Source organism: Tupaia chinensis, unplaced genomic scaffold (genome assembly GCF_000334495.1).
Source record: "Tupaia chinensis unplaced genomic scaffold, TupChi_1.0 Scaffold000659_1, whole genome shotgun sequence".
In the NCBI taxonomy this organism is placed as follows: Eukaryota; Metazoa; Chordata; class Mammalia; order Scandentia; family Tupaiidae; genus Tupaia; species Tupaia belangeri.
This window is the reverse complement of record NW_006160181.1, coordinates 281,388-293,083: the sequence shown is the minus strand read 5'-3', so window position 1 is coordinate 293,083 and position 11,696 is coordinate 281,388. Positions and strand designations below refer to the sequence as shown.

The following is an 11,696-nucleotide window of genomic DNA, read 5'->3' as shown; positions in this document are numbered from 1 at the left end:
TAAAAAAAAAAAAAAAAAAAAAGAAGAAGAAAAGAAAAAGAAAGGCATCGCCAAAAATAGAGTTATACTATCAGGATTGGGAAGACACAAAATTTTATATTAATCAGATTTCAATAAACTAAGCTATCAGAGAAACTATCTCTTTGTAAATTCTTATATTATAGGACACCATACCTGTACTTTATAACGATATAACTCTCCTATAGGATGATGAGGAAAGGCCAGAAAGTTGGGTGTAAGCTTGATGGGAAAATAAATCTTTACTTCTTGCTGGTGTTTGATTAGACATTTTAAAGGCTGAATATTTTTATTCTGTAAGGGTGAGAAAGAAGGGACAAAATAGGTCCTTTTAAGGACTGTACTTACAACACACTTTTTTTTAGAGAGGTTTTTGCTGTAGGGCACATGCGCTCACCAGAAAGACAGAGAGAGACAGAGAGACAGAAAGTGAGAAATCACCCCCCAGGGGGGATGGCCATGCCACAATCCCTTCTCCTCTGTTCTCCTTTTGGGATCTTGGGCACACACGCACACGCGCCTGGCATGAGTTTAAGCTACCAGGTCCAGGACTCGAACCATGGTCGACTACATGGGAGTCCAGCAACATAGCCATTACGCCAACTGCTGGTCCCACAGTACACATTTATATACACAAAACATCAGCAAAATGGTGTGCTTATGAAGTACTCGACTGGCTTCTCTATATAAAATCAATAAAGAAATAAGTATTCCTGGGCCAGCTGGTGGTGTGGTGGTTAGGATAGCTAGATCCCACATGGCCAACTTGTAATTTGAGTCCCAAACCAAGTGGCTTGAAAATCATGCCAGGTGCATGTTCATGTGTGCCTAAACTCCTGAGAGGAGAATGGAGGAGAAGGGACTACAGTGGGCCATATCCCCAGGGGGGTGATTTCTCACGTTCCCTCTCTCTTTTCTCTCTGGCAAGTGCACCTGTCCTATAGCAAAACTTAAAAGAGAGAGAGAGAGAATGGAATTAATCTTTTTTTTTTCTTTTTTTGGGGGGTAGAGGTTTTTGCCTAAGGGTGTGTGCACATGCGGGGTGGGGGGTGGGAGAAAGACAGAAAAAGTAGGACAGAAAGTGAGAAATCATCCTCTTACACCCCAGGGAGGATGGTGATGCCACAATCCCTTCCCCTCCCTTCTCTTCCTGGGATCTTGGAAACACATGCACACCCAATGTGAGTTTCAAGCCACTGGGTCAGGGACTCAAATCATAGTCAGCCATGTGGGAGTCCAGTGACTTTTTACTGCTACGCCATCTACTGATCCCCTAAAAAGAAATAGTCTATTGATTAAAGAAGCAGAGCTACTGATTCAATAATAACAAAAGAAATTTTGCTAGACCTAAACTAAGTATCATAAACAGGGAAAACAGGGAACTAGTAGATGGCATAATAGTTATGTCGCTAGACTACCACGTAGTTGACCGCAGTCCTGGACCTGGCGACTTAAAACTCATGCCAGGAGCATGTGGATGTGTACCCAAAATCCCAGGAGGAGAATGGAGGAGAAAGAATTGCGGCATGGTCATTCCCCCTGGGGGTTGATTTCTCTCTGTCTCTCTATCTCTGCCTCTCCAGTGAGCACACGTGCCCTTTAGCAAAAATCTCTTTTTGTTTTCTTTTTTTTTGGAGAGATTTTCCCTATAGGGCGCGTGCGCTCTCCAGACAGACAGAGAGAGACATAGAGACAGAAAGCGAGAAATCACCCCCCAGGGGGGATTGGTCACGCCGCAATCCCTTCTCCTCCATTCTCCTCTCGGGATCTTGGGCACGCACGCACACACGCCCGGCGTGAGTTTTAAGCCACCGGGTCCGGGATGCGAACTGTGGTCAACTACGTGGGAGTCCAGCAACATAGCCATTACACCAACTGCTGGTTCCCAGCAAAAATCTCTTTTAAAACAAACAAACAAACAAGGAAAATAGTTTAAAATTTCCTGAGAAGAGTTTTACCAGCATTTGAAGGGTATATGGGAAATCATAGTTTCAAAAAGACCTCTGGACATTCATCAGTAAAGTTCATAAAGTTTAAGGAAAAGGGATATTACAACCTACTCAGAAGAAAAGAAAGAGAATATATAAAGGTTGTGGGGTAAGACATTTCCTTCATACTTGAAAATAAACATATTGCTGGGAAATATATACAAGTAAAATGAAGTCTTCACATTCAGTTACACTAACATTTTCTCTTTAAAGGCAAAATCGATTAATCAATTTATCATCCGTCATCTATCTGTTTTTTTAAAAGTTCTTTTTTAAATAGAACTATTTTATTTAACTTTATTTGTTTGTTTGTTTGTTTGTTTTAATTTGATCAGAAAGGGACAGAGAGAGAAAGAGACAGAGGGGAAGTGAGAAAGCAAGCCACTATGTCTGGGACTTGAACTGCAGTCAGTTATATAGGAGTCCAGCGCCCTTAACCACCACACCACCTGCCGGCCCCTAAAAGTCCTTTTATGTCCTTACAGTGTCCTTCCAGTGATGACCCTAATTTTATCCTCATTTTCTTTTTTTAAAAAACAATTCTATTATTTTATTGCTTATCATCATCATTATTTAATTTGGCCAGAGAGAGACAGATAGAAAGAGAAAGGGAAAGTAGGTAATCAGGTCTCTACGTCTGAGACTCAAACCATGGTTGGCCATGTGGGAGTCCAGAGCCTTTACCACCTACTACCTGCTGGCTCCCTCACTTTTTTTTTTTTTTGCTTAAGAATTATTTTATTTAACTTTATTTATTTGTTTGTTTGTTTGTTTATTTTAATTTGACTGGAGAGGGACAGAGTGAGAGAGGAAGAGAGGGAGTGAAAGCCAGCTGCTAGGTCTGGGATTTGAACTGTGGTCGGCCATGTGGGAGTTCAGTGCCCTCAACCACCATGCCACTTGCAGGCCCCTCACTTCCTTTTTAATAGCTAACATTTTTAAAATTTATTTTTAGTTTTGCTAAAGAATGTATGCTCACCAGAGAGAAACAAAGAGAGCAACAGAGAGAGAAAGTGAGAAAGCACCCCCTAGAGGAGATGGCTTTGCCACAATTCCCTCTCTTCATTTTCCTCTTGGGATTTTGGGCACACACACACACACACACACACACACACACACACACACACACATCTGGCGTGTTTTTCAAGCTACTGGGTCCAGGACTTGAACCATGCAGTTGACCATGTGACATTCAGTCACCTTGACCACCAGGTCATTGGCTAGTTCCTCTTCTCACTTTCTTTTCTTTGTCTTTTTCTTTTTTTTTTTTAGAATTATTTATTTAATTTTATTTATTCATTCATTTATTTTAATTTGACTGGCCGAGGGTGGGGGGGAGAGGGAGAAAGAAGCCACCAGGTCCAGGACTTGAACCGTGGTTGGCCATATGGGAGTGTCCATCCAGTGCCTTAACCACCATGCCATCTGCTGGTCCACGTCTTCTCACTTTCTTTCTTTCTATCTTTCTTTCGTTCTTTCTTTCTTTCTTTTTTTTTTTTTTTGAAGAGGTTTTTGCAATACAGTGTGTGTGCTCACCAGAAAGAGAGACAGAAAGCAAGAAATCACCCCCCGGGGGGAGAGCCACGCCACAATCCCTTCTCCTCCATTCTTTTTTCAGCATCTTGGGCACACACACACACACGCGGTCAACTACATGGGAGTCCAGCAACATAGACATTACGCCAACTGCTGGTCCCCTCACTTTCTTATGGAAGTAGAATCACACTGAAAATAAGACTTTCTTTCTTTCTTTCCTTTTTTAATTGCTAGAGGGTGGCCAGCAGGTAGAATGGCATGGTGGTTAAGGTGCTGGACTCCCACATGGCTGACCGTGGTTCGAGTCCCTGGTGGCTTGCTTTCTTGCTTTCTCTTTATCTCTCTCTGGTCAAATTTAAAAATAATAAAATTAGGTAAAATAATAATTTTTTAATTGCCAGAGTGCACATGGACTCATCAGAGAGATCCCCATTGAAATCTCTTTCCTCTGTTTTTCTGTCTTACCAGAATTTTGAGCTCTTATGCATATGCCTCTAATATATTTTTCAGGTCTCCAGGGCTGAGATTCACACTGCAGTTGGCCCTGTGGGATCTGTCTCCCAACACACAACAACACTTAATCACTATGATAAAGGCTGACTCAGTCTTTCAGTTTAGTTATTTAGTTAGTTGCCAGAGGGCATGTGCACTCAATCAGAGAGAGACAAAGAAAAAGAGATGGAGGAAAAATAAATTAAAAAAGAAAAAAAAAAGAGTAGGGAATGGTAGAAGCCATCACAGACAGGAAAGTATAGATTAAATGGTGCAGCCACTATTTGTTTAAGATACTTGTCAGGTCTTCATTTTTTCTAAAAGATCAGAAATCTTGGGTTTTATTTGAAATTTCCTGGTTAAAAAAAACTTACATGCCAAAAGATAAACTGAGATAACCTTCAGGCTATCAGTTTGTGATCTCAGGCATAGAGGATTCTAAAAATATATTTTTAAAAACTCAAACTTGGGGCTAGAAGGTGGTGTGGTGTTTAAGCTGCTGGATTACCACATGGTCAGCCACAGTTTGAGTTCCTGACCCAGTGACATGAAAATCACAACAAATAAATAGATAAATAAATAAACATTTAAAAAGAAAAAGAAACTCAAACTTTACCTTAAAATAAATGGAATGGTGGCCAGCAGATGGCATGGTGGCTAAGGCATTGGACTCTGACATGGTCGACTTCTGTTAGAGTCCTGGACCTGCTGGCTTGCTTTCTTACTTTCCCTTTCTCTCTCTCTGGTCAAATGTTTAAAAATAATAATAAATAGGGAACCAGCAGTTAGCGTAATGGCTATGTTGCTGGACTCCCACGTAGTCGACCGCAGTTCACGTCCCGGACCCGGTGGCTTAAAACTCACGCCAGGTGCGTGTGCGTGCGTGCCCAAGATCCTGAGAGGAGAATGGAGGAGAAGGGATTGCGGCGTGACCATCCCCCCTGGGGGGTGATTTCTCGCTTTCTGTCTCTATGTCTCTCTCTGTCTGTCTGGAGAGCACACGCGCCCTATAGTGAAAAACCTCTCCAAAAAAAAAAAAAAAATCAGAATATCAAGCTAGCCAGGTGGCTTAGTGGATAGGGTGGCTGGAACTCTGTAATATGAGTTGCATATCCGGCAGCTAGCGAAACACTCCAGGCATGTGTGCCCAAATCCCGAAAGCGAAGAGAAATGGAGAAGAGATTATGCAGTGACCATCTCCTGTGGGAGTGCTTTCTCACTTTCCTTCACTCACTCTCTCTGGTAAGCACACGTGCCATCTGGCAAATAGAAAAAAAAAAAAAGAAGATATTCTTACTTATTTATAATATTTTGGGGGCGTTAGAAACACATTAATTCCCAGGCCGGCAGGTCGTGTGGTATTTAAGACAGCTGGACTCCACACATGGCTGACTGTGGTTCCAGTCCTGGACCTGGCAGCTTGGTTTCTCACTTTCTTTCTCTCTCTCTCTGATCAACTTCAATAAAATAAAAATAAATAAATAAATAAAATAATGACAATGAATAAAATTAAGTTAAAAATCTTAAAAAAAAAAACAACAGATTAATTCCTTGTTCCTTTGTCCAGTAGTAACTCTATTTCTGTATTATGTCATTTGGAAATTGAATAAAAGAGAAAAATGTACAAATATATTTATTTAGTTGTACCATTTATACTAGTAGGAAATTAAAAATAATGCAAAAATTCTATGCTTGAGCATAGCTGAACAAATTGGTACGGTAACCCTTTGGATTTTTTAGAATAAAAAGTATCTTATGAAGGCTGGCAGGTGGCATGGTGGTTGGGGAGCTGGACTCTCACATGGCTAGGTGAACAGAGAGTCTGGAACTGGTGAGTTGCTTTCTCACTTTCCCTCTTTCTCTCTGTGTCTCTCTCTGGTCAAATTAAAAAAATAATAATGATGAAATAAAATAATTGCTTAAAAAAAGTATCCTATGTGGACCTGATAACTCATAGAAATTTCTATATAAAATAATTTCTTAAAGAGGTTTTTGCCTTAAGGCAGGTGGGCTCATTGGAAAGAGAGAGAGACAGAGACAGTGAGAGGGAAAGTGAGAAATCATCTCCCAGGGGCATGGCCATGCCGCAACCCCTTCTCTTCCATTCTCCTCCTGGCATCTTGGGCATGCACGCACACATGCCCAGTGTGAGTTTCAAGCCACTAGGTCCAGGACTTGGGACTAGTCGGCCCTGTGGGAGTGCAGTGATGTAACCGTTATGCCATCTGCTGCCCTCATATGAAATAGTTTTTAAAGAAGCCTCAAGTGATATACACACAGCGACCACGAACGCAGACAGATATGTGCAGTAACAAAGATTGGAACAGAAAATGTATAGGGAGTGGGGCCAGCAAGTGGTGTGGTGGTTAAGGCACTGGACTTTCACAAGGCTGTGGTTTGAGTCCCAGACCTGACAGCTTGAAAATCATACCAGGCTCGTGTGCACGCATACCCAAAATCCCAGGAGAAGAATGGAGAAAGATTGTGTTGTGGCCATTCCCAGGGGGGTGATTCCTCACTTTATCTCACCATCTCTGATTCTGTCTGGGAAGCACAGGAGCCCTATGGCAAAAACCTTAAAAGAAAAAAAAAAAAAAAAAGGAAAATTTGTAGAGGTATAAACTGCTATTTATCAGTTTATTTTTGTGGAAAATAAAGATGGTATATGCCCTGTACCTGCTTATAAATCAAGTCGGCCAAGCTTCTTCAATGTTCTTAGGACACAAAGACCATCCATTTCATTCCTACCTGGTGAATGACAGACATCAAGGATGCGTTTATCACCACAACACCATCTTTCAGGGCCTTTACCACATGGTAAGATCCATTCACGGTAGTCAGTTGCTCTTCAAAGTACTCCTTTACAAAGCTGTATGTGATCCTGAGGTTCTGCAAATCAGCCCAACAGCAACATAAATCTGAAGGTACGTTCTTTTCCTAAAGCCATCTTAACCCCAAAGCATGTATGTCTAACTGTGGCTATGCATTCAAGGCATAGAGAAATAAAAACAAAACTTTTGCTCTCCATCATGGAAATCCTAAGTTGGAAAAATACAATTTAACAAGGTACTGGTTTTTGAAAGATCCATTAATGGCAAGAATCAGAAATAGAAACAGCCAAAGTTTAAGTAAAAATTAGTATAATTTATGCCATGCCACAAATTGACAGGGGTAGGGGGGCAGGAGAGACTCTGGAGAGTGAGAGCAACACAGCATATCTGAGGTTCACACTGTGAGTCTCACCACTGCAAAACTGCGGTAAACATCCCTGAGGTGCAGTTGTAGAGAGAGGACCCAGTGTTATCAGGGATGCTCTCTTCAACTCCTTTCTATACTGCTACAAAAATACATATTTTACTTCTGGTTCAGCATTTCACAAAGATAGAACTATTTAGTAACAATAATAAAAAGTAGCAACTTGCATTTCCAAAGGCAAAATCTGGAAGCAAAAAAAACCAGTGGGTTCTCTAGTCAGAATATGGTTCAGTTGGGACCAGCAGTTAGCATAATGGCTATGTCGCTGGACTCCCACGTAGTCGACCGCGGTTCACGTCCCGGACCCAGTGGCTTGAGACTCATGCCGGGCACATGTGCGTGTATGCCCAAGATCCCGAGAGGAGAACGGAGGAGAAGGGATTGCGGTGTGGCCATCCCCCTTGGAGGGTGATTTCTCGCTTTCTGTCTCTCTGTCTCTCTCTGCCTGTCGGGTGAGCGCACGCACCCTATAGCAAAAAACTCTCAAAAAAAAAAAAAAAGAATATGGTTCAGTCAGAGTTATCCACACAGGGGCCAGCAGGTGGCATGGTAGCTAACCACAGTTCGAGTCCTGGGCATGGTGGCTTTCTTTCTCTTCATCTCTCTCTGGTTAAATTGAATAATAATAATAATAAATAAAATTAAATAAATAATTGTGTGTGTGTGCGTGCGTGTGTGTGTTTAAAAAAAAAAGAGTTATCCACACAAGGAGCTAGAATACAAAAGATACCAAAACAAAACAAAACAAAATGAAGCACTCACATCTGAAATATAGACCTTCGTGCTACTTTTATCAAATATTTCCACTGTAATGGCATACGTTTGTCCCACCTCTAGACTCCATCGGTCTCCAGGTCGGATGGTGAAACCTATATACAAATCAAGAAATAAAAATATCAAAAAGAGACCAGCATTTTCCTTTTTCTTTTTTTTTCTTTTTGGAGAAGTTTTTGCTATAGGGCACGTGCGCTCGCCAGAAAGACAGAGAGACAGAGAGACAGAAAGCGAGAAATCACCCCCCGGGGGATGGCCACGCTGCAATCCCTTCTCCTCCATTCTCTCGGGATCTTGGGCACACACGCACACGCACCTGGCGTGAGTTTAAGCCGCGTGACTTTAAGCCACTGGGTCCGGAACTAGAACCGTGGTCAACTACATGGGAGTCCAGCGACATAGCCATTACGTTAACTGCTGGTCCCTTCTTTCTTTTTCTTTTTAAAATTTGCTATAGGGTGTACATGCTCACCAGACAGAGACAGAGAGAGAAAATGAAAAAGCACTCCCTAGGGGATATGGCCATGCCACAATCCCTTTTCCATTTTCCTAAGATTTTAGATTCACACACACACACACACACACACACACACACACACACACGCCTGGCATGTTTTTCAAGCTGTCAGTCCAGGACTCAAACTGTGCAGTCAACCATGTGAGATCCAGCCACCTTAACTACCACACCATGGGCTAGCCCCCAACATTTTTCTACAATGAATTAAAAAATACAAATGTAGGGGCCAGTAGGTGATGTGGTGACACTAGATTCCCACATAGCCATTGTAGTTCAAGTCTTGGACCTGGTGGCTTGCTTTTTCACTTTCCCTTTCTCTCTCTGTCTCTTTCTGTTCAAATAAAATAAATAAATAAAAATAAAGTTAAATAATTTTTTAAAAAGAATTCTAGGGGCTGGCAGGGGGTGTGGTGGTTAAAGGCTCTGGATTCCCACATGGCCGACCACAGTTCGAATCCTGAATCTGGTGGCTTGCTTTCTCACTTTCTCTCTCTCTCTGTCCCTCTCTGGTCAAATTGAAATAAACAAATGAATAAATAAAGTTAAATAATTAATTCTTTAAAAATAAAAAAATATTCTGAAAGAAAATACAAATTTTAAAAAGCTATTCAAGAGCAAAACTTGCTGGGACCAGCAGTTAGCGTAATGGCTATGTTGCTGAACTCCCACGTAGTAGACTGCAGTTCGAGTCCCGGACCCGGTGGCTTAAACTCACGCCAGTCGCGTGTGCATGCGTGCCCAAGATCCTGAGAGGAGAATGGAGGAGAAGGGATTGCGGCGTGGCCATCCCCCCTGGGGGGTGATTTCTCGCTTTCTATCTCTCTGTCTTTCTCTGTCTGGTGAGCGCACGCGCCCTATAGCAAAAACCTCTCAAAAAAAAAAAAAAAAGAGCAAAACTTGCTAAGAGGTGGAGATGGTTTCTAAAGTAGACCTCTTTTAGTTCCTTTTCTCAAACTGTGTAATAACTTAGGGTTCCAAAAATATTTTTTTCCCCAAAAAAGTCTTGATTTAACTTAGTTCATCTTGGGTATAAAGAAACACTCTCACTATATCTGGAGATAAGAACAAACCACAATTGTAGCTCATTCTTAATAGGTGAGGCAATGTTTCAGCTTTTTTCTGTCATACTTATTGTTTCACATAGCCTGAGAAGATTAAAATTCTCTTTTCCTTATATAAAGTCTCTTTTCCTAAAACAAAGATTGTATTACTTTGTTTTTGTTTGTTTGTTTTAGGTCTTTGCCATAGGGTTCATGTGTTCCTGGAGAGAGACAGAGAGAAGGAAAGTGAGAAACCACCCCCCTTCCTCTGGAGGAAATGGTCATGTCGTAATCCCTTCTTCCATTCTCTTTTTTTGGGGAGGTTTTTGCTACAGGGCGCATGTGCTCGCCGGAAATAGAGAGAGACAGAAAGCAAGAAATCACCCCCAGGTGGGATGGCCACGCTGCAATCCCTTCTCCTCCATTCTCCTCTCGGGATCTTGGGCATGCATGCACACACGCCCAGCGTGAGTTTAAGCCACCGGGTCTGGGACTCAAACCGTGGTTGACTACATTGGAGTCCAGCGACATAGCCATTACACCAACAGCTGGTCCCACCTCCATTCTCCTCTTGGGATCTTGGGCACGCACCACATATGCCAGGTGTGATTTGCAAGCTGCTAGTCTGGGACTTGAACTGCAGTTGACCATGTGGGAGTTCAGTGCCTTAACGACTACTTCACCTGCTGGCCCCTGTATTGCATTGATTTTCATATTTTTTTCACGATCTGTTTCAGGATGCTTCACTCTTTTTTTTAATTTTTCTTTAATAATTATTCTATTTAACCTTATTTATTTATTTATTTTAATGTGACCAGAGAGGGATATATAGAGAGAGAGAGAAGGAGAGAGGAAGGGAAGGAAGTAAAGGGAGAAAGCAAGCCACCAGGTCCAGGACTCAAACTGTGGTTGGTCATGCGGGAGTCCAGCAACATAACCATTACTCCATCTGTTTGGTCCCAGGATGCTTCACTTTTACAGACAGCACTTAACCAGAGCAGACAATGTAAGACAACATGATCAAGTAAGATTGAATTTGTAGTTATCTTAAAAATGAAGGTTAAGGGACCAGCAGATGGTGTAATGGTTACATCACTGGACTCTCACACAGTCCCGCAGTTCGAGTCCTGGACCTGGTGGCTTGAAACTCATGCTGGGTGCATATGCATATATCCCCAAAATCCTGAGAGGAGACTGGACGAGAAGTGTTTGTGGCATGGCTATCCCCTGACAAGTACATGTTCTCTATAGCAAAAATCACTCTCTCAAAAAAAAAAAAAAGTTAATGTTGAACAAACATTTTTTGTTTTGTTTTGCTAGTGGGCATGTGTGCTCAACAGAGACAGAGAGACAGAGAAAGGGAGGAAGAGGAAAAAGCACCCACCATGGGAAATAGTCATACTACAATCTCTTTTCCTCCATTTCTCCTGACTTTTGGTATTTTGGGCCTGTACACACATGCACCAGGTCACGGATCCAGCTGCCTTAATGATCAGGCCACAGAGTCAGCTCAAGACTTTAGTATTTTCTTTTTTTTTTTAACAAATTTCTGTTATACGGCAAGTGTATTTGCCAGAGAGACAGAGAGAGAGAGGAAGTGAAAAATAACGCCCTGGGGAGGTGGCCAGATTGCATTCCCTTCTTTTCCATTCTCCTCTTGGGATTTTGGGCACATACCCACACGTGCCCGGTGTGAGTTTAAGCTGTTAGGTCCGGGACTTGAGTTGCAGTTGACTATGTGGGAGTATAGTGATGTAACCATTATACCATCTGCTGGTCCCAAGACTAGTTTTTAACAGACTCATTTTAGTAAAATCATTTAAACTATTTAATTTCATTAAAAACTATTATCAAAAATACCCCAAAATCCTTGGACCAGCAGGTGGCATGGTGGTTAAAGCATTGTTTCCCACATGGCCGACTCCGTGGTTCAATCTTGGACCCTGTAGCCTGGAAGAGCAAGCCAGGTGTGTGTGTATGTGTGTCTGTGTATGCCCCAAATCCTGAGAGGAGAATGGAGGAGGAGGAATTGTGGCATGGACATCCCCCCTATTGAGTGATTTCTCACTTTCCCTC

The 11,696-nt window shown here is 42.0% G+C and overlaps 1 protein-coding gene across 1 annotated transcript in view; it reads right to left on the bottom strand.

Annotated features, from left to right (window-relative positions):
* Positions 1 to 11,696, bottom strand: part of NUP210L (nucleoporin 210 like) — a 169,517-nt gene that overhangs the window by 123,086 nt on the left and 34,735 nt on the right. The window contains exons 9-11 of the mRNA XM_006159801.2: positions 8,052 to 8,158; positions 6,783 to 6,923; positions 175 to 312 (exon numbers count right to left, since the gene is read on the bottom strand). Of these exons, the coding sequence (XP_006159863.1) occupies positions 175 to 312; positions 6,783 to 6,923; positions 8,052 to 8,158 (386 nt within the window). The remainder of the gene's footprint in view (positions 1 to 174; positions 313 to 6,782; positions 6,924 to 8,051; positions 8,159 to 11,696) is intronic.